Genomic DNA, 25,034 nt, shown 5'->3' on the forward strand with positions numbered 1-25,034 from the left:
CCCCCATAGATAAATTGCATCTACAATATTTTTCTTTGTTAAAAACAAGTTTGAAGATGTTGGGACTACCTTATAAAAGGAACTAGATCTGTTGTAAATAAAATCTCTCTTATTTCCAGTAAACAAGTAGACATTTATAGTTTATTTTGAAAATTGCTCCACATAATTATTCAATGTCCAAAATTAGTTACCAAATGACATCTTCTGCAATCATTGCTGTCCATATTAAACTAGAAGCAATTTCCAAGTATCTTATGTTTGCGTATTTAAAAGACTAGTCAGTCCAACAGAGATAAAGACTCAATGTTCCTTCTTTCACTGTAATCTTCGGTAACTTTTACAGAGTTCGTGGTCCCGAATATCACCCCAACCCCCATTTTTTACATGAGGGCTCAAAGGTGTCATTGAGTACCGCTTGCTAATAGTTACGGTTTCAGGAAATAAGTATTGTTGATTGCTATTTAACAGCGAGTCAATTTTGGCACTCTGAACAGAGGGTTGGCAAGATTTTTTGTGGTGCATACCACAGTCACCAGTGTGGAAGATTCGGGGGATCTCTGGAACCAGCACCTTCCAGAAATGAGGAAGGCATCCTACAGTCAAATGCTGCAGAGTCCAGTCCCAGTTATAGTCATCATAGGTGCAGAAGGCATCAGTGCAGGCAATCAGTTGTTGGTATGTGTCCCTAGCAAACACCATGCCCATGTTGTGCTCTGTGGACTTCCATGTCTTCAATTCCACCTTGTCAGCCCGGCCGGCAAAGCTGCCACGCACAGTGGCATAAGTGCCCAAGGACAGCAACTGGCATTCAGGGCAGTCACGCTGTCTCAGGGCCCAAAGGCGTTGCAGGACATGGTAGAAGTCAGGTGCCAGGTAGTGGTCCTCCTCCAATAAGACCACCAAGCCCGGGTGTTCCCGCAGAGTACGCACCCTCTCCCACACAAAGTGAAGCTTCCACCACCAGTGGTGTTTGGTTTGGGTGAAACTCGACTCACGATAATGGCCAAAGGCATCCGGATAGTGAGCGTTGAGGCAGCCCGAGCGCAGCGCTGCCGCTTGGCCCACGTCGCGTGGGCAATCGCGCGGGTCCGTGCCTGGGAATTCGCCCGGGTAGAGCTGCAAGCTGAACGGGAAGAAAATCTGCAGGACGGCGCAGAAATCCACGGAAGCGGCCAGCGCATTCAACTCGGCGGACCATACGTCGTGGCTGAGCACTAGGAGCACTTTCTCCACGCCGGGCGCGCGTCTCAGCGAGTCCAACAGGATTCGGAGGTGCTCGGCGCGCTCATGCACCTGCACCACCAGCGCAACGGCTACCTCTCCGGAACCGGGCCGCCAGCGCGCCTCGTTGCGAACCGGCTGGTCGAAGTTGAGTCGGTAGACCAGAGACCGGTAGTGCAAGGTGCGATTCAGTCCCGGCGGCGCCTCTTCTTCCCGCGACACCGAAGAAGAATTGGCGTGACGCCCGTTATTTCCTGGAAGGCTGCTGCTAGTAACCGCCGGTGGCAATGGTTGGTCTCCCGGGAGCGGCGGCGGAGACCCGGCTTCTTCCCGTTTGCTGCTGCTGCTGCTGCCAGCGCCAGCCTCGCTTGTCCCTCCCCAAAGCACTAAGGCACAGGCGGCGGCGCCCAAGACCAGCAGCAGCGCCACCACTTTGCGCTTGTAGATGCGGAGTCTCATGGTCCGGCAGATTTCCGGTTCTCCTGCGTCCTTCCTCGTCCCTCACTTGCGGCGGTTTCCAGCCGGGCCTGGCGCGGCCCCCTGGCCCTTGGCGCGCATCAGCGGAACAACCGAGCGCCCCGGTGATCCAGGGTGCCCGACTGCTTGGTCCGCCGCCGCCGCCGCGCGCTCATCCTCTCTCCCTCTTTTCCTTTGGCCGGAGACGAAAGAGGCGGCGCGGGCGGAGGAAGGAAAGATCCCAGCGGCTCCGCCCCGGACGCACCAGAGCCGGCCACGCTACCTCCGTCGGGGCTGCAGCAACCCCAGGACCTCCCTCTCCAGGCGCGGCTTCCGGATCCGGACTACCCGCTTCGTTCGTTCGCTGGAGAGGCCGGAATCTGGGCTGAGCAATTTTTCTGTTCGGTTAGAGGCGCTCTTGGAAAAAAGGAGTCGCTTCGCGCTGACGTTCCCGGAATGAATCTGATTGGTATGAGAACAAAAAAAGGAGCGAATATTCCGCTGTCCAAATTTTCTGGGCTTTTTAACTTTTTTTTTTTTTAAATTGAAGCCATGGAAGAGAATATTTGCAGCTCAGGATTGAACTGTGGGGTTCCTTCGTGCTCTCTGAGCTTGGTTGTTTTCTTGCAGATGGTTACCTAATTGGGTAATGAACCCGCTGCAAAAGAGCCACCAAGGACCCCCAAACTTTCATTGTTTTCGTAAAGTTACAATGGGCAATTTATTCTCTCCAGCCAGTTTTCCTAACTATCCCAACTTGTTCCCCATAGGGTAATGTATAGATAACACCTGAAAGACCAGGTTAGGAACAGATCATGCTAAAAATTGACAATGACGATTAATCAGTTAATCGCATGTACAGTATAGATGTGCTCTGGATTACCAAAGATCTGTGTGAAGAACTTTTTCTAATTTCCTACCTGCTCTTCCTTGAAAAAGCAGGCAACTCGCTCACAATTCATATCACTTTCCTTGGAAGCTCATCTTTACCCCAAAGCATAACAATGATATTTTACATCAGCTATATCCATGCTGTTTTTAGTACATGGATTATGTGTGTGTGAGGTGAAATGTGCTGAGAGACTGCTCAAAGTCACCCAACTACTTTTTCTTGCCTAAGGTGGGATTAGAAATCAAATTTCTGGTTTCTAGAATTTTAAAGCATTGAAATTAGATTTTACTTCCTAAAGTAACAAGAGGACTTCTGTATTTTTCTCTGAGGCTGGAAACAAATTTCTAGATTCATGGTATAGCTAAAGCATCATGTTTTATTGTAAGCACAATTTTCATCTGACCTGGTAATAAATATTGTCATGCTGATTTTAAAATTTCAACAGATGCCTGGAAATTATTGCCTACAATGTTATAAAAACACTGTAAATTGTACTTTGTAGTCAAATTATTGTATACAAACTAATATGTGATCTTTACAGTAAACAACTTTAAAAATGCTACAATTCTGAATCAAAATGTTTGTACATATGATTGGTGTGACAAACTTTCCTTTGATAGACAAATTGCACAAAATATGCATTTATTTTTAAAAATGAATATCAAATACTGTTATGAGTTCAGCACTTCTCATTTTCAAAGAATAGTTTATAAATTAAGATTTTTTTCAAAAATGATTGCAAATTCTGCATTCAAAACACTGCATTTTTTACCCCATCTCTGAAAATTTCTGTTTTTACCCTGAAAAACATTACAATGATTTTATAAAAATAGTGCTAAAACAAGAGTAGAAAAGCAATTTTTTCCCAGTTGAGAGGATGTGAGCCCCGGCTATTCCATTCACAGCATTAAACAGGAGTTAGGGACTTGCACCTGGCATCAGGGATAATATCTAACACTTTAAAGTGTTTAAACACTTTGTGCAGTTTTCAGATAATAAAAAACAGATGTTAGCATTTGCTGAATAAAACTTCTCAGATTATAATCTGATCACCTCACACTTTGCAAATGTTTATCGAGAAACTGAGAATAGCATGTGAGAGAGCAGAAATAGCAAAGAATAGGGGCCTCTGTGCCTCCCATATTATCCACAAGAACAACGGTGTGGGCCACACTGTGCAGATTCATAGTCACTGTTGTTTGAATGAAGCAGGTCACACAAGCCCGTCCACATTGACAAGTTTTTGACATGTGAAGATCATCACAAATGTGATAAGGAAGAATGTGGCAATCATATGGGATCCTACAAAAAAGAAAATGACATTCATATTAAATAGACTTACTTCCCTAAAACATTAGTAAAATGTGCTATGTGAAGAAGTTATTGGAATGAGGCACAATTTTAAAAAATTGGAAATATATTTTAGATATAATACATATTTTCTAAAATCCATCTCTCAAGACAGTTTGAACTGAGATGTAGTGATTTAATGTAGGATTCTAAATGGAGGCACTTTTAGCCAAATTAGTTTACTGATGACCTTGAACAAGTAACTTTCTCAAGCCTATCTACCTCATAGCGTGATTATTATGGGAGACACAAAAGAATGGAGTGCTATGTATGCTATCTTGATTGAAAAGTGGGAAATTAATACTATGCAACACGTTCATATTTTACTGGTCTAGAAGTATTTTTAGCTAATAGACACATATACTTTACTTAGAGCTTACTAATAAAAGCAAATCATGAGGCTGCCTTAAATGAAGGGGCAGACTAAGAATAGTAAACAATTGAAATTACGATAACACAGGTAGTCTTAGTGACCATTCAAAATAAGGCACTGAAAAAACTGATTTATGGCCATTGCAGCATCCCCAAGGTCATGTAATCAAGATTCGGATGCTTGGCAACTGGTTCATATTTATGATGGTTGGAGAGTCTAGGAGTCATGTGAACACCTTTTGTGACCTGACAATCAACATCAATGGGGAAATCAATTTCAATTAACAACCATGTTACTAACTTAACTGCATTGATTTACTTAAATGTGTCAAGAAAACCCACTTAACTATCTTGCTTAGCAACAGAAATTTTGGGCTCAATCATGGTTATAAGCCAACTTGTACATAAAATGATACGGAGCTACAACCTTGACAAAGCCCCCATTTGCACTATGGAAATGAACACAGGCCTATCTTGCCACTGCATGAGACACAAATTGCATAATTTGAGAATTTTCAGTGAGGAACTACAATACGAACACTTGTACTGTGCTCATTAACTATGTACATTATTTAGGAAGATTGGTTTTACTGTTTGATTATCGTGAATAAATTTTATGAAACAATGAGAGGCATGGTGGCTCAGTGGCTTAATGATATTGGAGAAATGGAATCTTTGCGCCAGCAGTTCGAGCCCTAGCACTGCATGGCAGGTGAGCTCCCATCACTCATCTCAGCTTCTGCCCCTCCACCCAGCAGTTAGAAAGCATGTTCTATTGTTACAAAGATGTAATGTTACTGGATGATATTGGGAAAAGCTAATGGAATGCCATTATGTGGTTTTGCTTTAAATCTGGAATATTTTATATAAAAGGACGTAAAAACAATTATAGTCAAATGAAGGTTGAAGTATATATATATATATATATACTTGATTTAAAATATATGATTTGATATGAATTGTAGGTGATGACTGTGGAAGGGATGCACGGAAGTTTTTGTAACCAATCGACACACTTTCTACTTTGTAATGGAAGATGGTTTTTTTGGGGGGGGGTGTTGTGTGTGTGTTGTCTGTTTGTGTTTATTCAAAAATTTTAAAAAAATCTTTGTGAAAAGAAAAGAAAGCATGTTCTATGTGAATAGACCACATCAGTGGGGAGAAAAGCTGGTGCTTTGTGCATCTGGTCAGATTCCTGCCAGCTCCGAAACTGCTACTAATCTGAATTAACATTGTAGTCTCCTGGTAATGCTAACAATATAATATGCTAATAAAGCAGTATGTTAAAATTTACCTTTTCAATCAAATACATATATATTATTTCCAATATTCTCGGACTAATATGTTTACCAGAGCACCGGTATAAGTCAAGATCTTGCTCTGCGACTCTCTATGTAAAGCATGTATTTGCCTCCCTCAAGGTGCAACTGAACCCACTCCATAGCCCTTGTAGCCCATAGCAAGCAAACCAGATGATTTACATACAAACCAATGAACACTTTGCCATTAAAAAAAAAATTACGCATCACCTTTCTCAGGATTCCTCTTGCCAATTAAAATGTTAAATTAGGAAATTGATTTTTAAAATTTTTTTTTAAAATAGAGCCTGCCCCCTTTACCTGTAATTGATGGTTGCCCTTGCAGAATATTCTAGTAAAGTCAATGGTATTTTTAAGTGTATATCAGGAACAAGTGGCTTCGGCTGCTCAAAAGGATTGCCAAATAAATCCAGGCTCTCAAGTGAGAGTTTAGCAAACTCACTGGGCAAAAATGGGAGTTTATTACGAGCCACAGATAAGAAGCGGAGATGCGACAGTTGACCAATCTTGAATGGCAATCTAATCAAATTATTATCATCTAACTTCAATTGTATGAGTTTCTGCAAGTAGCAAAACTGTGCAGGCAGCGCTTTGATTTTATTCTGGCTGAGATCCAGAGACTGAAGTGATTTTTTGAGAGTGGAGTCGCATAGAGCCACATTGAATGACTCCAAGTGATTGTCCTGTAGGTTGAGCTCCTGGAGGCAAACAAGGTCCCCAATAGTTGCTGGCAGCTGTTTAATACTATTGTGGCTCAAGTCCAGTTTCCGAAGGCTTCTCAGGCAAAGCATACGCATATCTATACGAGCTAATTTGCAATAGGACGCTTGGAGATACTCCAGAGAGTATGGAAAATTTCGAGTTAAAGGATAATCCTTCTTTGATGTTATGCTCATCTTGGTTTTTGGTTTTTCAACTTCAGAGGCCTTTGGTGACACCAGCTTAGAAAGTGGTAAAGTTTCCTCTTTGATGCCTCGATGAGCCAATTTCACTGCATAAAGGAAAGTCCTCAGCTCACTGACATTTGCCTGCGAGGAAAATGGTGCACAAAGATAAACATATATAATTCACTTGGGTTTGGGTTTCTTTAGGAGAAGTTCTAATTTTCTAAATTATGAAATAAATGCACTGAGGCAGCAAGACGTTATTCCCATTCTTGGAAAGCAAAAGAGAAAACACAGCAGTTTGTATGGCATTATTATTTGATTACAATTATCAGTGTTGTCACCATAGCTTGAAAAAAGCAAGACGATCTCATAACATATATTTATACAAAAGCCCCCCCCCCAAACATCTGTTCAAAGGCATGGTCATCATTGTTTCAGCTTTTATTATACTTGGATTTCCTAAATGCTTTTGTATACACTCATTAAAACATATTGAAAACATTAAAAAGTATAATTGTTTTTTATTTATATTTTACCTGTCAAAAACAAGTCAAATAAAAACAGCAGCAAATATAACTACTAGTGAAAGATACTATACACTTTAATTTGCTCATTACTTTCAAACACACACACACACATAACCCTGGTATGCCCCAATTATGGGAGGAAGCTAACTGCTTCCATTCTCTGACAATCGGCTCGTCACAAGAGTCCATCACGACAGAAACCCAATATTTTTACTGTTGCCTTTGTTATATTTGTGTTTTATTTGTGCTGATAAATAAATAAAGGGAGACTAGTATAAATCTATTTCAAGCTATTTAGCTCTCATCAGCTAGCCATACCCTTACTGGGATTTGAACCTGGGCTATATTACATATTAGATCTATACCAGTCCCCCTTTATTTATTTATCAGCACAAATAAAACACACACACACAATATATATATATATATATATGTTGTATTTGTGCTGATAAATAAATAAAAGTGTCAGAAAATTTATTAATGAAGTTTTTTTCTTGCTGCCTCCAAACTATTGTATATAAACTTCAACTGTGGTTATTCTACTTTAAAATTCTTGAACATCCCTCCTCCTCATCCTCTACCTGCTCCTCCAATTCAAATGGAACTGCCAAAATACCTCCGAGTTTTCTTTAATTTTAAAGGCAAAACATATGTCACTTAGTTTACTGGCCTGTAGAGTTGACTTCATACCTTGCTAAGACAAATATCCACAGCTGGTTCTTTTAGCCGTACGGTGGCTTTTCCTTCATCCACGAACTTGGTAAAAAGCTGATCTATGTTTTCTTTCAACTGTTTTTAAAGAAACAAATTGTAGAACCATAAACAAGTAATCTATGCTGAATTTTAAGACTGTGTCTTCATAGGACCAGATGTTGAGACCAAGAAAAGAGAACAGTTTCACAATCATCTTCATTATTCAAATGATTTTTTAACTATATAGCCAAATAAACCACCAACAATATTGGTGGAAGTCTGATACAGTGCAGAATCCCCATCTTAAATATTTTTAAATGTGCAAAATCTTATAATATCAAATATTAAAGATGTTCATAATCTTACATCTCATTGTATCTAATCTAGAGTTTTTAAACTGTGTTTTGCAGAACCCTAGATTTCAGAGAAAAAGCTTGGTGGTTTTAAGGCCAAAAATATATTTAAAAAGTTCACCTAAACACCCTCAGAAGCCTATAACATTTTTTCTATGGAGAAGTAATCACATCCAACTAATTGATTTTCTTGTTTAAAACATTAACATCCAGGGTGGATAAAAACTGATGATTTAAAAAAAAATCAGATTTTTAAATTTTAAATTGTTTTTTTTTAAAAAATCAAATTTACATTCATAAAAGTGCTTTTGGAGTAAAAATGTATCTAAATATAGTTTTCTATGTAAGATACATTAATAGTTTAGTTTATTCAGTATGAAACTGAGCTTAGTTATGTAGCATGAGGCTATATTCTGCAATATTGGGACTGTTAGTGAGTCAACAGCAGGTCAGAAAAGGGGGACAGAGACGACAGTTGCTCTTTAAAAATGATTTAAATCAAGCCTTTTTACTAGTGATTTAAATCAAGTTGATTTAAATCAAATCCACCCTGTTAACATCCCAAGTGCTTGTAAAATTTGTTTTAATACATATTGTAAAATTTAAAGAACTTTAAATAAATTACAAGTATATTTTGTTGCTAATTTTCTATCACTAGACTAGAGCCTTGGTTAGTCTTTCTCAGGGTTTTTTTAATCCAACAAGTTTCACAACCTGAAGAATGCAAGCTTTTTAATCCAAATATTATTACACTTTTTTTAAAAAAAAATTTTATTTTCAAACAAACACAAACACAAAACATATAACATAAAAACCTCTTCAACTACATACAGTGTGTCGATTGGTTACAAGGTCTTTCTGCATTCTTTCCATAGTCATCACTTAAGTTTTATCAACAATCACATATTGTCAATCAAATATTTTTGTATACATTATTATTATACGTCATTTGTTTATCACTATTGTTTCTCCATTTTAAACAAGGTATTCTAAATATGTATTCATTTATATTATGATTCATTATATAATCTTCAATATATCCAATAATATTTTTTTATATCCTATTCTAAATCATTCTATTATTTTAGCATTGATAACATTCTCAAATAATTTTCAATTTCATGTTTTTACCATTAGTATCATCAATCTAATATACATCTATACAAATTGTTATAATTGTTAAGCATCCATTAAGCATAGCTATTATTACATCCTTTTTATATGAGGCATACTAAATTTGAAGTAAATTTATATTATGGTGTTTCATTATATCATCCTGAAATCATCCAATGATATTACATCTTTATATTCTATTCTATGTAGAATTATTTATCTTTCATAAAAAGGCTTTTCAACATAATCTCCATCATCCTCACTTAGTTTGTATAAAATGTAATATCAATCTAGTATATATGTTTTTGTCTTATACATACCATGTTTCCCTGATAATACGACCTGTCCTGAAACTAACGCCTTGCCACATTTTTCATGCGGGCAAAAATATAAGCCCACCCCCGAAAATAGGCCCCCTGGACAACCGCCCCTTCCGGCCAGGCAGAGTACTGCTCACTGACCTAGCGGTATCCCGCAGGCGGCAAGCCACGGGAGCCAGGGGCGGGGAAGGCACTCACATTGCTTGCTGCTTTCGGGGTACTGCTAGGTTGGGGAGTGGTGTTCTGCCTGGCCGGAGGGGGGAGTTATCCAGGGGGCTCCCTGCAGGGCCAGTTCTCATAGTTCTCCGGCTTTCAAACTCCAAAACTCGGCTGCTGAGTCTTCCAGCAGCGGCTGCTCTAGGAGTGCGCTCTATGGTTGTAGGCTGGCTGCTGGAAGACTCTCTATCCGGAAGACTCTCTGTCTGGCAGCCAGCCCACAACCATAGAGTGCACGCCTAGACCAGCCGCTGCTGGAAGACTCGGCAGCCGAGTTTTGGAGTTTGGAAGCCGGAAAAGAAGTTATGCTCGGAGCGTGGCGGCGGCCCCCTGGCGCTGCAGGGAGAGCTGGGCCAAGGCATGGTGAGGCTGGGAGGCATGTGAGCTGGGGACGGAACAGATGCTCGCACAACCCCATTCTCCAGCCAGGCAGACCTCCATGCACTGACCTAGGGGATATCCCGAATGTGCCAAGCCATGGGAGCTGGGGAGTGGGCAGAGCGCCACGTGCCTTGGTGCCTTAGGGATACCCCCTAGGTTGGTGAATGGCGCTCTGCCCAGCTGGAGAGGGGGTTTGCCAGGCAGCTGCTCGTGGGCGTGGTCACCTCATGGTTGCTTCGCCCCTGAGGCTGTGCCCAGCTCTTCGGGAGCCAGTTTGCAAGGGAGCAGCTGCCCAGCAACCCCAAAATAAGCCCCCCCCTATAATAAGCCCAAGGCCATATTTTGTGGGACAAAAGAAAAATAAGACCCTGACTTATTTTTGGCGAAACACAGTAGTACTCAAACTACATTTAACTAAATTTTATTGTAACATTTCATTTCATCATCCTGTATCCTTCCAGAAATAGTGCAGTCCAATATCTATTGCCATTTGTAGAATCTGTATTCTAAGTGTTTTCTTGATAAGTCTTATGTGAACTTCTCTTGACAACTTGTTGTTCATTGCATATCTTATAAGGATTCGAAACCCACCATCTATTCCTTTCATCAGCTTGACTTTTGTTATCACTGGTGCTTTTGCCGAAATTACTCTCGTTTCTGCAAAATTTTCTCCCCTTTCTTCATTTATGTTTTGACATCTGAGATAGAGTTCCAGTTCATCGTTCTCTCCTTTCCGTATTTCACACTTATCATTTCCCTCTGCACTCGATTTGTTGTCAGTGTCAACAATTTTCTTATCACTTTCATATGTCTGTGATTTTTTGAACTCTGTCCTCAAATTTCATCGTTGTTTTATAAGTATTCTTAACTCTTCCCTCTGTACTTTCTGTATTTTGATCTATAACTTAAAGTCTCTTTTCAATTCTCTCTGTGATTATTAAGACTTTTTGAATTTCTAACATATTTCTTTGCAATGTTAGTTCCTTTTCTTCTTCCTATTGAGCCATTTTTTCCAAATTATAAACACTGCCACTAAAACATCCAAGGCTTTTGCTAGGTTTAAACAAAGCCAACAGCTTTGTAATATCAGATGTTGTCAAGCCTCTAGCCTCTAGATGGCAGTGTTACATCTTTTCACTCTGTTTTTGCCTCTCTTTTTTAAACTCCAAATTCCGGAAGAGAAAAAAAATTGTTTAAAGATTACAATCCGGCCAAGCCTTGCGAGGAAAGAGATTTTTAATCCATGGATACAAAAAATGGGAAAAGTATAGAGGAAGAAGGAAAAAAAAAAGACCAGTCCAGTTTAAAAGTAAGAGGCATTTGTAAAAAGTCCATCCATAGAAAACAAACAAAATTAAAGTGGAAAAGATAACATGATAGTTTTAAACCAGGGTTAATTCGCCACTTGTTTCCTATAGCAATAGCAGTTAGACTTATATACTGGTTCATAGGGCTTTCAGCCCTCTCTAAGTGGTTTACAGAGTCAGCATATTGCCCCCACAATCTGGGTCCTCATTTTACCCACCTCGGAAGGATGGAAGTCTGAGTCAACCCTGAGCCAGTGAGATTTGAACCGCTGAACTGCTGATAGCAGTCAGCTGAAGTGGCCTGCAGTACTGCACTCTACCCACTGCGCCACCTTGGCTCTCCTTCTGTCTTCAATTTTATTTTAACTCTCAAGTCTTTTGGGTTTTCTCTTTGCTAATAATAAAGATTTTTCTCACCATTTCGACACACTGTCTCTCCTATTCTGCTTCTGTTTTAGGGGCTTGTCCCAACCTTCTGCAGCCATTTTGGCTGCTTCTCTTGTAGCCGGCAAAAAGAGCTTTCCCTGGATCAATCAGAGGCTTTGCGATGCCCCTGAGATCAGCAGGACATGCCCTTCTCTATCACCATTCCTTCAGAACAATTTAGATTCAAGAAGGATCGTCCAGGAACAGAGATATCAACAGCAATTCTGGAGCCCCAAGATTGCATGTTGTGTCGTACCAACATCAAGCCCCGCCTCCCAATATTATTACACTTTTGAAACCTTATTTATTATATGTGACTAAATCAAAACTTGTTTTATTATTGATACTTTGTGGTTGAAATCTGTACAAGAATTCCTGTTTGACAATGTTCTTGAAAATTGATAAATGCAATCTGGTCTTGATTTCTCATAGTTTTTGCAACTTCTTTACTCTTTTCTGGATTGAGTACAGTTTACCATGTTTCATGCAAATATGCAGTGCATCCATTCTACATATAATAAACCTACAGGACATTATCACTTAGGGGTATACTCACTTTTGTTGCCAGCAGTTGGCTGTGTGTTGCATTATTTTGAGGGAACAGCACATTTACACTGTTATACAAGCTGTATACTCACTACTAAACATTGTAGCCAAATGTCATTTCTTCAGTGTTGTCACATGAAAAGATATACTTAAATATTTACAAAATATGAGGGGGTGTACTCACTTCTGTGATATACTGTAATGAGATTAACTCTCTTCTATATTCATCCATCTGTGATCTCATCTCAGATCTCCTGACAATACTTGCTGCTAACAGTTCATTTTTGTTCTCTTTAGATCATGATCACCATCTCCTAGCTCTTGCTTTCGTGGTTGGTTAGTGTATAAATTTTTAAAGACTATCTGCTTCTGTAGGAAGTGCACTCTCCAATAGGACATATTCTGGCTATTTGTGTTGGCTCATGGGGCCCAGGGAAGAGAGCTTTTTCTCCTGTAGTATCTGCTTTGTCAAACATTATTCCAACTGAGATTAGGTTAGTCCTTATCCTTGCCTTTTGCAAGACCTTTAAAACCTTGGCTTTGTTTCTGAGCCTGGAGGGCCCTGGAAGAGTGATAAAGCCCACTGGCTCTGCTGATGGTTGATGGCTTTGCTGATGGTTGATGCCCAGGGGCTATGTGCTTTTATTTTATATTATGCATTTTATTTCCAGCTGGTGACTGTAATAAACTGCTGTTCTACATATTTCTTTTATCTTGTTTTTACAACTTGTTGTAAAAATAGGATCATGTTGTAAGGTGGGTGGCTATATAAATCGAATAAATGAAGATGCTGGTTTAGAAACCAGTAAACTGAATTCTGGTCTTACTTTAAGCATGAAAAACAGGCTAGGTAACTTTGGCCCAGTCACTCTCTCACAGCCCAACTCATCTCACAGGGTTGCTGTTATGGTAGAAAAGGGAAGAGTGTGTTGTTATGTTCTCTGTCTTTAACTGTATATAAACAAAAGATGGGACAAAATGACAAATAGATAGGTGGATGCTAGCTAGCTGGATGGATGGATAGATGCTAGCTAGCTGGATGGATGGATGGATGGATGGATGGATGGATGGATGGGTGGGTGGGTGGGTGGGTGGGTGGGTGGGTGGGTGGGTAGGTAGGTAGGTAGGTAGGTAGATAGATAGATAGATAGATAGATAGATAGATAGATAGATAGATAGATAGATAGATAGATAGATAGATAGATAGATAGATAGATAGATAGATAGATAGATGCAAGTAGCAGCTGAATAAGCTATCAGCAAGAAAAGATTGTGAATTATTGCTAACGTTTCTTAAGAGGGATCAAACTCAAACAAAATACTTACGGGCATTAAAAGGACCGCGGAGATTTCGGATTAGGCATGGAGGACCCAAGACCGAGGAAAAGAGCAAGAGACACCGACACCCCACATCCCACTTCCCTCTCCGCGGTTCCTCACCTGGTATTTGGCTCCAGGGCGGTGGCGGGCAGTGCTGACCAGAAGGCAGATGTCTCCATCTCCTCCGGTTGGCTTCCCCAGGGCGAGCAGAGCCCTGGCAGCGCGTCCCGGGGCGCGTATCCCCGCTGAGGGCAGCAGGCGACTCACCACCACCACGTCGCACGGGAGGCGCATTTCCGACGAGCTCCGCCACAAGCGCCGCACCAACTCTTTCAAAACAGACCGGCTGAGAGGAAGGCGCTTCCCGCCACCTGCGCGCGCAACTCTCGGAGGAGGAGGAGGCGGGGCCTTTCTTCTTCCATCTCTTCCACGCTTGCGCGTCTCTGCGGCCGGTTTCTTTTAGCGTCCGCGGCTCCGCGCCGACGTATTCTGAATGCGAGGGTTTTTTTCCCCTCCTTTTTAAAAAAACTGTGCTGGGAGTATTGTGGTTCTTTATCGTCAAGTCGACGTCGACTCACGGCGGCCTTGTGAAGAATTGGCCTGAACTGAGTTCGTTCTTCAGTTCAGGGGCTTATTGCGTAATTCCTATCTTACGCAAACGGCGTTAAATTGGGGAAGTGTAACATGGATTGATCTCACTAGAATTAAATAAGAAAAAAATGACAGGCGGTTGAAGTAAACGCCATAGCATAGTCAGGACCCGCTTTCCTTGCATTTGATGTTGTTTATCAATACAGTATTTGGTTCAATACAATATTGGGTGCAATTACGTTTCTAATAAACGTTGGTCTGTGATGTATTGTGTCCTAGTTGAATGATCTGTTATGTTTTCTGATTTAACATTGCATTATATTCTGAAGGGTCTACAAACCCTTTATATTGTTCCAACTAGGAAGATCAAGACTTATCTTAATTTGCTTTCTTTTTTTTAAAAAAAATACTTTTTATTCAACATTTTTAAACATTAAAATCACAATTACACAATAAAATCACAATTGTTTTCTTAAGCATACAGCTGTCACTAAATTATTTCCCTACAATATACTGCATTTCAAAATCAATTAATATCCTACCAAAAAATAAAATATGGTAAAATCAAGCCCTATTGGATTGTCCCTAATTGTTTCTAATTCTGATAGGAGAGAAAGAACTGCCCAAGCAGCTAATATTTTTATAGGTATAAATATAGCAGAAACTAATTATTGTTACTGGGATTCAGAATTGGATTGTTCTGATTGGGTTATTTCCCCTAATTCATGCAGAGTTGGATATGAATTTACAGTGAGAACTATGTTATCTAATTCATTATAGCTGAAAATAGTAAAACTAAGAGATGTGGACTCCAATTCCCAGAATTCCCCAGACAGCAATTTTAGTTCTTACTTTAATAAGATACCGGTATTAGTTTCTGAAATAGTTGAAGGTATTTATAATTTTCAGCTCCTTTTTTAAAAGGCAAACAATTGTCCTTTTTTTTGTAAAATACAAGTGTCCCCCAGCCATTTAAGAGAGATGGAAAACAGCAATAACCAACTGTCCAGCTTTCCAGTGCTTTGTGTCTTTATTGAGTCGGGAATCTGGATCAATCTGATTATTTTGAGTCAAAAAAGAACCTGCAACAGTGCTTTTGTAGAGGAGCTGCTTGGAGTCTTTCTGGAAGCCTCCTTTATAGTGAGCCTCACATTTTGCATGGTGCTGACATTTGGCATATAAAGGCACGCATGATCCCTGATAGGGTTTAGCAGTTTAGTTTCTCAATATTTTTCAGCCATTAGACTAGAGCATATCAATGTGACTAACTTTCAAGAGTGGGAAACTTGTGAGAAATGGATTGAATATGGACTTCAGTTGATTCACTTCCATATAAGCCAGTGTTGGCAAACCTTTTAGGCACAGAGTGCCCAAATCTGGAGGTGTGTGCGTGTGCGCATGCATGCACATATGAGCACCAGAACACCGGAATCCCAATGACCAACTGGCTGGTGCACATGCACGCCTTGGAAGCCCGGCGACCAGCTGGCTGATCTGGGGCAACAGCGCACATACCCACAGAGAGAGACTGCATGCTACCTCTGGCACGCATGCCATAGGTTTTCCATCACAGATATAAACTGTGTGTATGTGCACACACAAATGTTAGAAAACACAATGGTGAGATTCTTTCCTGTCTGCTTTCAAATACAACTTAACAGCAGATGGATTGTTTTATCTGGGAATGTTTGAACATCTCACCCTCTGATCCTTACAAAATTAAACTAATGGGCATTTATAAAACCAGCAATTTCCTAAGATTGATCCCATTACCTTGCTGAGACAGATATCCATTTCTGATTCTTTCAACCTTATGGTGGCTTTTCCTTCCTTTGTGTCACTAAAAATATCTATCTTCTCTCTCAACTATTTTACGCAGGAACAAAAAAGGAATAAGTACGTTGAAATAAAAATTAATAAAGAACATGTACATTCAGTATACTATATTTAGGTACTATACAGTTTCCCCGTCACTACTGTCTTCTCTTTCTCACCATTCTATTTGTATCATCATAACGATATTTCAAAAATCCACCCTGGGGTTTTCACATCAGGAACAAAATAACAATGATCCCAAAGAAGTTTAAGAAGTACGGAAGGCCACAATTTTTATATTTGAGAAGGTATAAGTAAGCTTCTGCTTGACAAATTTGCTGTTTACCAAAAATGGACACTGATGGATGGAATGAGTAGACACAGAATATATTCCTTTAGAAACTTTGCTATCTACAAATCTAGGCCATCATCAACACAGAACAGGTTATGAAGTAGCTAAGGGCCATTACTGGGTTATCATGTGTAGGAAGTTAAAACCCACCCTCTCCTAGAAAAATGAAATATCCTGGGAAATATTGAAAAGGCAGAATACTATATTTCCCTGGTTAAGAAATGGAGAAACATGTTTTTAGGCAGGAAACAGACTCACTTTTAATAGCCCTCATCTTTGTCAATTGACCGTTAAAAGGCTTGAGTCAGTCTATTCTACATAACAAAGATCTCCCCCATTCAGTTCCAGGGTGGTGGGATTAAGGCATGATAGTATTAGCCCTTTACTCATCTCACCATATGGCACCTGGGAAGAAGGAATGCTCAAACAAATTTGGACTCAAAACACAGCCTACAGAGTTGCCCTTGCATGGCCCCATGGGAGTCTGACAACCAATCAGAATACAAGCTCAACATCAAAGGCCAGAGAGGGCATAAAACCAGGGTTCTCTGGTCTCTTTCAGCACCTCTGTCTCTTTTCTTCTTCACCCAACATCTTGAAGCATGTGATCCAGAGGTGGGTTCCCAGCAGTTCGCACCTATTCGGTAGAACCGGTTCATCAAATCTACCAAACCGGTTAGAAGAGGTTCCACCAGTGGACCCGGAAAGCAGGCCACACCTACAGAAGAGGTTCCAATTTTTTTTTAAACCCACCACTGACACACACACACACACACACACACACACACACACACACACACACACACACAGACTGTCACAGAGAGAGAGAGAGAAAGAAAGGAAGAAATAAATAAAGAAAAAAGAAAGAGTGAGAGAGAGATGAAAGAAAAAAGAAAAAAGGAACAAAGAGACAAAAGGAAGGAAAGAGAGAAAGAAAGAAAGAAAGAAAGAAAGAAAGAAAGAAAGAAAGAAAGAAAGAAAGAAAGAAAGAAAGAAAGAAAGAAAGAAAACACATGGCTGGCAAGCCACTCCCACCAGGTCACATGGCTGGCAAGCCACTCCCACAAAGGAGGCCACACCCACAGAGTAGGTTCCAAAAAATTTTGAAACCCACCACTGATGTGATCCCCCTTTTCTGTTCAGGAGTTAACACATATGACAATTTTTCATACTTAGTTTCATTGCAGCATCTTCATGGTCGCGTGATTTGCATTCGGATGCTTGACAAGTGGTTCATATTTATGATGGTTGCAGTGACCCAGGGCCACATGATCCACTTTTGCGACCTTCTGACAAGCACAGTCAATGGGGAAGCCAAATTCACTTAACAACTGTGTTACACTAATGTAACAACTGAAATGGTTCACTTAACAAAATGTAGCATGAAAAGTCATAAAATGGGGTAAATCTCACTCAATAAATTTCTCACTTAGCAATATAAATTTTGGGCTCAATTGTAGTCGTAGGTTGAGGATTACCTGTGGTTTTATTTCATAGTAAATTTTATGTGTAATGAAGTACTCTGATGCACTCCATTTCCTTTGATTTTGATTCATTGGAGATTTTGGAAGCAATGGTCAACACGGCTTCTGTGTCATAGCCTTTTGTGTAACATTTATGCTGATGTAAGTTTAAGGCCCCTTGTTCTCAATTAGTTATGTCTATTGTTAAATGGCTCCTAGATCAATAACGAGGATTTATTAACAAAACATTTAACAAGGGTTCCCACAAATAATTGTTGTCAGGTTGAGAAAATACTGGAAAGACGCCTAGATCCTAGGCTGGCTGATAACTGTAAGTAATGAATGTCCACTAAAAGATTATAATGGATTTAGAGGCCTTGATTTAAACCCCGAACTGAAAAATGACAATATAGAAGTTGGAGAGTTGCCATACATTTATAAAATAGAGGTACAATATTGATATTTTTTTCTTGCAAGAATATTTCTACCCAGGCCATCTTTAAATCTTTCCCTATCCCACATTTTCTACCTAACAGTGTTAAGGAAACCCATCTTTATTTCCGCTTAGTTTGTTTTTCAGAGGGTTTGAACAACGAGACTTTTAGAGATTACTATATTTCCTCTGCCAAGAGTTGGTTGATCTTAGAAAAAGCTGAGCAAATTAGTATTCAAGTTACCAGGAAACCTCTTATTTAAGGGCAAGATTGAGCAGTTCTGGAAAAGGTGATGTCACAACATTAACTTACTGTTGCCATGAAAAATGATTTTTTCTTGTTTCTTGTTATTAGAAACAGGTCTCTCTGCCCTCCGACTAATTATGCTTAAGGGTTAAGCATGCAGCACGGGAATTCCTGCAAGTATTTCATATTCAAATAAGAAATTACAGATGTTTTAAGGTACTGTTGTCCCCAATTTGGGTCTGAGCCTAGTGCTGAAGCGAATGATGGACGTCAGACACGAGGTGCAGGTTTTCTGATTGCTTTTTATTGGAGTACTCCAAGGAAAAGGGTTCCTGGTCAAAAGGCCAAGAACAAAGGATTAAGAAAGTTTTATACATTTTCACTAAAGGAGGAGGCGGGACAAGGTGAAATAATAAGAAATATCCTCTAATAAACATTTCAGCAATAATTCTACAATTTGTTCTATTGTTCTATAGCTGTCCCATTCCTAAGTCTTGGCTAATGAATGCTCCAGGAGTTATCTAATAGACATTTCAATCTCCTCTATTCTCTCCCCCACCAGGCAAAGAAGATGGCAGAACTCCTTACAAGCATGGAGTTGTGTTGTTTTAAAGTTGTGTTGTTTTGATGATTTTTATATTTTCTAACTGTTTGGGAGCTGCCAGAGACTAAACTTACCAAGCACAGTTCTGATTTAGTCTGTTGTATGAATCCAGCTGAAGGGTGAAGAACAGAAAAACTGATTCCAAATTTCTTATTTTCACCAATACTGGCTGAGTGATGACAAAATAGTGATTCCCTCAATCATGGGATGAACATATTTGCACACAACTAAGGGAGAAGCAGGCCACCTTTTTTGATCCAGGGACTCATTTCAAGACATGGAGTGAGCATAGGCCCCAAATTGCTGCCAAAACAGGCAGAGCTATTTGCAAACTGACATAAACTGGTAGTTGACCCAGGATGTTTACCACCCAAAAGGGATATTTTTGTGATTTAAAAGCATCACTGCAAATAAAAGTACTAGAAGCTTGGATTTTACTTTACAGCATTTCAACTTCAGAATAAAAAAAAGAGAAACTTTAAAAAAGTCATGGCAATGAATTACCAACTAATAAGCATCCTAGCATCACACTTCCAGCCACTCAATGAATTCTCAGGCTGCAAAGTCCTTTATTCTCGAGTTCCTTCTGCCACCTAGCTTCCAAAGAGTAACACTAAAGGTTTAAGAAATCTCCGAATTACATTTAATGTCAGTGCAGCGCTGGCATTCCTGGGATTATGAACCCAGCATCCCTTGGATGCAGAATATTTACTGCCATGGATAAGAGACACCTCCCTTTCCCTGGTTTTAAATTAAAACAGTGATTTGAGCATAATCTTAATCAGAGGCATGACCCGTCAAAACCGCGGTCCACTAAAGCGCGCCTGATTAAAGCGCGTACCTGATGTCATCAGCAGCGCGACAAATACGAGAAGAAAAAAGGGCCGATTCACATAAAGGTAAGGGTTAGATTTAGGTTTAGGTTTAGGGTTAGGTTAAGGGTTAGGGTTAGGTTTAGGGTTACATTAAGCGTTAGGGTTAGGTTTAGGGTTAGGTTAAGGGTTAGCGTTAGGTTTAGGGTTAGGTATAGGGTTAGGTTTAGGGTTAGGTTAAGGGTTAGGCTTAGGGTTAGGTTTAGGGTTAGGTTTGGGGGGGTTAGGTTTAGATTTACGCGTTAATTTTAAGTTTACCGCTCACAGCGTGCTGTTTTCGTCGCGCTGTGATGACGTCACGTATGCGCTTTCGTCGAGTGCGCTTTAGTCTACCGCGGTTTTGTGGTGGAACCAACCAGAGGTGGTATTCAGCAGGTTCTAACCAGTTATGGAGAACCAGTAGTGGACATTTTGAGTAGTTCGGAGAACCGGTAAATACCACCTCTGACTGGCTCTGCCCCCATCTATTCTCTGCCTCCTGAGTCCCAGCTGATTGGGAGGAAATGGGGATTTTGCAGTAACCTTCCATTGGAGTGGGGTGAGAATGGAGATTTTACAGTACCCTTTCCCTGCCAGGCCCACCAAGCTACGCCCACAGAACCGGTAGTAAAGGTTTTTGAATTCCACCACTGAGCTTAATGTATTTGCACTGAATACCAATTCTGTGGTTGAATGGAACTCAAACCACAGGAAGAAGTGAGGTTGCTGGGCCAAGTGGTCCTTAAAATAAAAGTGTTCGCATCTTCCAGAATGCTTCTAGGCCCAGATGCTCCAGAGGCAAAAGAAAAAATAGTAATAGCAGAGAATGGACGGAATGCAACCATGCAGCTCTTTTATAGTCCTGCAAACAATTGCCATTTCTCCTTTGTTCCCCCAGCAAGTCTCTGCCTCCCCCCTTCATTCACTGGTCCCTTGTGTTTGACTGACTTCAGTTGATGTTGAAAAAGTAAGCAGAGATTGGTTGGGTTTCACTAGAAAATCCTCAGGTTGTGAGCCAAGAATTGAAAGAATGCAGCAATAAAAACACAAGCACACACCCTGCGTGTGAAAAAAAAAACAACCTACAGGGAGCGGTTCCACCACAAATCCGCGAAGCCCTTATCCGCAGAGACATAAGCGCGAAGACTAATTCGCGCCGTTCAAAGCGCTAAGGAAAAATGCGACCCTACTGCGATGACATAATCGCAGAGGGCAAATCCATGCATTCCCAAGCACTCAGTAACCTAAATCTAACCCTAAACCTAACCCTAAACCTAACCCTAAACCTAACCCTAACCCTAAAGCTAACCCTAAACCTAACCCTAAAACAAACCCCTAAAACTAATCCTAACCCTTACCTTAATGGAAATCGGCTTTCTGCCGGGGCGCCGTTTTAAAGCGCCCTTCTGTTGCCGCGCTGTTGTTGCGGCGGTGATGACGCGCGATGATGATGTCGCGGCTTTAGCGACACGCTTAAGTCTCCGCGGATAAGGGCTTCGCGGTTTTGTTGTGCCACGACAGGGAGCTTCTTGAGAAGTCATCAGGAAGCCAGCTTGATTCCAAGGAGACTTGATCTTGAACCTTCCTCCGCAGATGGTGTCCTTCTTTCTCAAAAGATGCTCTCCCCCTTCCCTTGCTTTTGGCCCCCAAGACCTGGAACACTTGCAGGAAGTAATCTCAATTGCTGCTGCCAGATTATTCTAGACTCACCTTTTCCCATAGCAAAACCACGGATCTCATCCTGGTTAGACCTGACAGGAATTAATAACCCACAGATTTGGTAGGCATCATTCTCATCCAAGTGGTGCGTGTCTCTTTAGGATAGGTCCATCTTGTCCCCAAAGGGTTCCAATCTCCCAGCTGCAACACCATTTAAACCACCGTCTAGCCCTCCATGACTGCACTTGAGGTTCTGCCAGCAAGTCTCCTACCATGTGCCACCAGTACTTCCTCATTTGTCCTAGCTGGACTTCTCTAGGTTCCCAGGCACAAAATCTGCCTCCCAGGCTAAGCAGAGGACATTCATCCATCTCTTGGCTATCGGGTCACCACAACCTCTGCCTGGCACATAATCTTCACACCATCCAGGTACTGTCTTTGTAATGATGGAGTTGCTCGCTCCGGCATGGCTGTGTCACCCAGAATGGAGACAGGAACAGCAACACAGATGTCACCTGAGTGCAAGACGCTCCACAAAGGGATCAGTTATCTTTGCAGCTCTACAAAGCAATCGGCTACCTTTGCAGAGACTCACATAGGTGTCAAAGAGTCAGGATGGAGGCCGTTATCTTCCCATTAAATAGAAAATAACATACCCCACTCCATTGTATTCCTCTCCTCATCTTAGTATTTTTCTACACACACACACACACAATGTTGTTTGCACCCACTGGCGGACCTGCTGCCCTTCGACTTAGAGGGAGACGCTCCCTCCATCCTCTGCGGAGAGGCGACGGTTCCCACGGAGCGCAAACCCTCAAGGGGCACTTGCGTATTGGCCATACCCCGAGCAGCGTTTTCTTGCCACCGACTGTCCAACAGGTGTTTTTCTTTCGATTGGCACTGAAACGTGCAATTCCTTTCCTGATTCGAATTAAAAGGCTCGCTTCCTTCTGGCGCCTGGCGATTCAGTCCCAGAAGGGAGAAAAAGCGGACAGTAAAAGCTTTTTGGGAGTCCCTCGCTCGGGTTCATCGCTCTCGGTTCCCGCAACGGCCCCCAGAGTCTGAAACTCGGCGCAAAGAGCAGCCCGCCTTGGGGCTTGGCGATCCTCCTCACCTCGCTTGTGAAGGGGATGGTGGGCAGAGGATCACGAAAGGGCCGCGATGGCGTAGTAGAGCGACTCCTGCTGGGGAAAGTGGGGAATCGGCGGCGGCGGGAGCAGCGATTGGCGTCCGCTTCCAATAGGAGGTGCTGCAGGAGTCGCGAAATGCAATGAGGGAAAACAGAAAGGCAACCCGGCTGGTGGGAGGGGGAGCAACCTCCACGATCCCCCACCGGTCCCCGTTCGTAATTGGGGGGTGGCGGGGGAAAAAAAAAGGGGGGGGGAATTTAGTGGCGGAGCGGGCGGGTGCAAAAGAGTCTGGGTCTCGCTGTCTTGCTCAGGCTACGCTGCAGCGGCTATTCACAGGCGCTATCCCACTACTGATCGGCACGGGAGTTTTGACCTGCTCCGTCTCCGACCTGGGCCGGTTCACCCCTCCTTAGGCAACCTGGTGGCCCTCGGCTCCCCGGGGATCACCATATTGATGCCGAACTTAGTGCGGACACCCGATCGGCATAGCCCACTGCAGCCCAGAACTCCTGAGCTCAAGCGATCCGCCAGCCTCAGCCTCCAGGAGTAGCTGGATTACAGGCTCGCGCCACCGCGCCCGGCTGCTGCTTCCGCCCGCTCGAGTTTACTAGAAGCGCTTCGCTCCGTGACGTCACACGAGGGGGGGGAAGGAGGAGGAGGAGAGTGGGCGGCTCCCTCCCGCCCTTTCTCTCCTGCGCCTGCGTCCTTCGCCCTTTCCTTTCCTTCTCCCTTTCGGCGTCCGAGACACGCGATTGCCGCCATGGGACACCAGCAGCTCTACTGGAGCCACCCCAGGAAGTTCGGACAGGGATCGCGCTCCTGGTGGGTCTACGCGCCTTCACGGACTCTCAGCGACCATTCCCTCTGAACCACCACGGGCTCTCTGCACCAGGGGCAGCCGGCACCGGCAGGAAGCGGCGGGAGGGAGGGGGAAGGAGAAGGGGCTCCCGGTGGCAAAGAGGGGAGAGTTTGTGGGGGGGGGGGGTTGGTGCTTCTGGAACGAGGGAAGCCGGGAAGCGCCTGGGACCGCCTCACCCGCCCTCTTTTCTTTCTCCCGCAGCCGCGTCTGCTCCAACCGCCACGGACTCATCCGCAAGTACGGCCTCAACATGTGTCGCCAGTGCTTCCGCCAGTACGCCAAGGACATCGGCTTCATTAAGGTGAGGGGGGGCTGCCACGCAACGATCAATCAACGGAGCAGCTTCCCCCCCCTAAAGTTATGGGGACTCCCATCACTGGAGGTTTCCAAAAATAGATTGCACAAACCGCTTGACTTGGCTGATATATAAGGTCTCTTGCTTTGAATAGGGGCTGGACTAGATGAATTCCGAGGTCCCTTCCAGCTCTGGGATTTTATGTTCATGCACTTCTGGAAGGGTTGCCCCTCAGTGCCCATGAAGCGCTGTTAAAAATATAATGGAAAAAGTACAGGTGGTCCTCGATTTACAGTTAGTTAACTAACCATTCAAAGTTACAAAGGTATAGAAAAATGTGACTTATCACAATTTTTCAGTTAATGGACCTTTGCAGCATCTCCAGGATCATGTGATAAAATTCAGATGCTTGTCAACTGCCTCATATTTATGTCTGTTACTCTTTCTCTATGTCATGTGATCCACTTTTGCGACCTTATGGGGAAACCAGATTCACTTAACAACCGGATTGCTAATTTACCAACTGCAGCAATTCAGTTAACATCTGTGGCAAGAAATGTTGTAAAATGGGGCAAAACTCACTTAACAAATGTCTCACTTAACAACAGAAATTTTGGATTCAATTGTGGTCATAAGTTGAGGACTACCTGTATTGTAAAAGTTCAAATGAGCACAGATAACAAGGAAAGATGTAGAATTGTAGCCTCCAAAGAAGGAATATTAAATGTGATTGTTTCTTTTATCTCCTTTTAGTTGGATTAATTCTACAGTAATAATTGAAGATGGCTTGAAAACACATAGGAAGAGGTTGGCATTCCTAGAAGACTTGGCTGGATAAGAGTCTCTCGTCAAGACTTCCACTGTGCAACTGTATACAATAGCTTTGTTTTATTCCAATTATGGCAGTGTTTCCTATTAATATGTTACAATCACCATAATTCAAGCCATGTGGACATGTCATCTGTAGCATATGTATGAGAATCTATTTTGGGGGGTTCTGAAATAAAAAAAGTTAAAATCCAAAGTTGTGTTT

At 42.0% G+C, this 25,034-nt stretch overlaps 3 protein-coding genes and 1 non-coding gene across 4 annotated transcripts; 1 reads left to right on the plus strand and 3 right to left on the minus strand.

The window, feature by feature from the left end:
* Positions 1-121: 121 nt before the first annotated feature.
* On the minus strand, positions 122-1,902 carry MGAT2 (alpha-1,6-mannosyl-glycoprotein 2-beta-N-acetylglucosaminyltransferase). Its single transcript, XM_014062685.2, has one exon. The coding sequence runs from the start codon at positions 1,678-1,680 to the stop codon at positions 316-318; it is 1,365 nt and encodes a 454-aa protein (XP_013918160.2). The 5' UTR covers positions 1,681-1,902; the 3' UTR covers positions 122-315.
* A 1,041-nt stretch (positions 1,903-2,943) lies between these two features.
* On the minus strand, positions 2,944-14,067 carry LRR1 (leucine rich repeat protein 1). The gene is made up of 4 exons (XM_087728947.1): positions 13,820-14,067; positions 7,715-7,813; positions 5,911-6,638; positions 2,944-3,871 (listed from the first exon to the last, which is right to left on the minus strand). The coding sequence occupies exons 1-4, from the start codon at positions 13,991-13,993 to the stop codon at positions 3,619-3,621; spliced, it is 1,254 nt and encodes a 417-aa protein (XP_087585073.1). The 5' UTR covers positions 13,994-14,067; the 3' UTR covers positions 2,944-3,618.
* A 9,062-nt stretch (positions 14,068-23,129) lies between these two features.
* On the minus strand, positions 23,130-23,429 carry LOC148049787 (signal recognition particle RNA). The gene has a single exon (XR_015695272.1).
* A 99-nt stretch (positions 23,430-23,528) lies between these two features.
* RPS29 (ribosomal protein S29) lies at positions 23,529-25,025 on the plus strand. Its single transcript, XM_087729010.1, has 3 exons — positions 23,529-23,669; positions 23,908-24,007; positions 24,755-25,025. Exons 1-3 carry the CDS (start codon positions 23,608-23,610, stop codon positions 24,761-24,763), a joined length of 171 nt encoding a protein of 56 aa, XP_087585136.1. The 5' UTR covers positions 23,529-23,607; the 3' UTR covers positions 24,764-25,025.
* The last annotated feature ends 9 nt before the right edge of the window (positions 25,026-25,034 follow it).

The sequence above is a fragment of the Thamnophis sirtalis genome, unplaced genomic scaffold (assembly GCF_051295495.1).
Source record: "Thamnophis sirtalis isolate CommonGarterSnake01/CBP01778 unplaced genomic scaffold, rThaSir2_p1.2 scaffold_1, whole genome shotgun sequence".
NCBI classification, from domain to species: Eukaryota; Metazoa; Chordata; class Lepidosauria; order Squamata; family Natricidae; genus Thamnophis; species Thamnophis sirtalis.

What these genes read in the sequence shown, in the direction of transcription:
- MGAT2 (XM_014062685.2), bottom strand. Translation starts at nt 1,680, where the DNA reads ATGAGACTCCGCATCTACAAGCGCAAAGTGGTGGCGCTGCTGCTGGTC.
- LRR1 (XM_087728947.1), bottom strand. Translation starts at nt 13,993, where the DNA reads ATGCGCCTCCCGTGCGACGTGGTGGTGGTGAGTCGCCTGCTGCCCTCA. An exon ending in TGGATATTTGTCTTAGCAAG is followed by an intron (nt 6,639 to 7,714) that starts GTATGAAGTCAA and finishes TTTTCCTCGCAG; the next exon opens with GCAAATGTCAGTGAGCTGAG. An exon ending in AGGGCAACCATCAATTACAG is followed by an intron (nt 3,872 to 5,910) that starts GTAAAGGGGGCA and finishes TCTTTTTTGTAG; the next exon opens with GATCCCATATGATTGCCACA.
- RPS29 (XM_087729010.1), top strand. Translation starts at nt 23,608, where the DNA reads ATGGGACACCAGCAGCTCTACTGGAGCCACCCCAGGAAGTTCGGACAG. An exon ending in GGACAGGGATCGCGCTCCTG is followed by an intron (nt 23,670 to 23,907) that starts GTGGGTCTACGC and finishes TTTCTCCCGCAG; the next exon opens with CCGCGTCTGCTCCAACCGCC.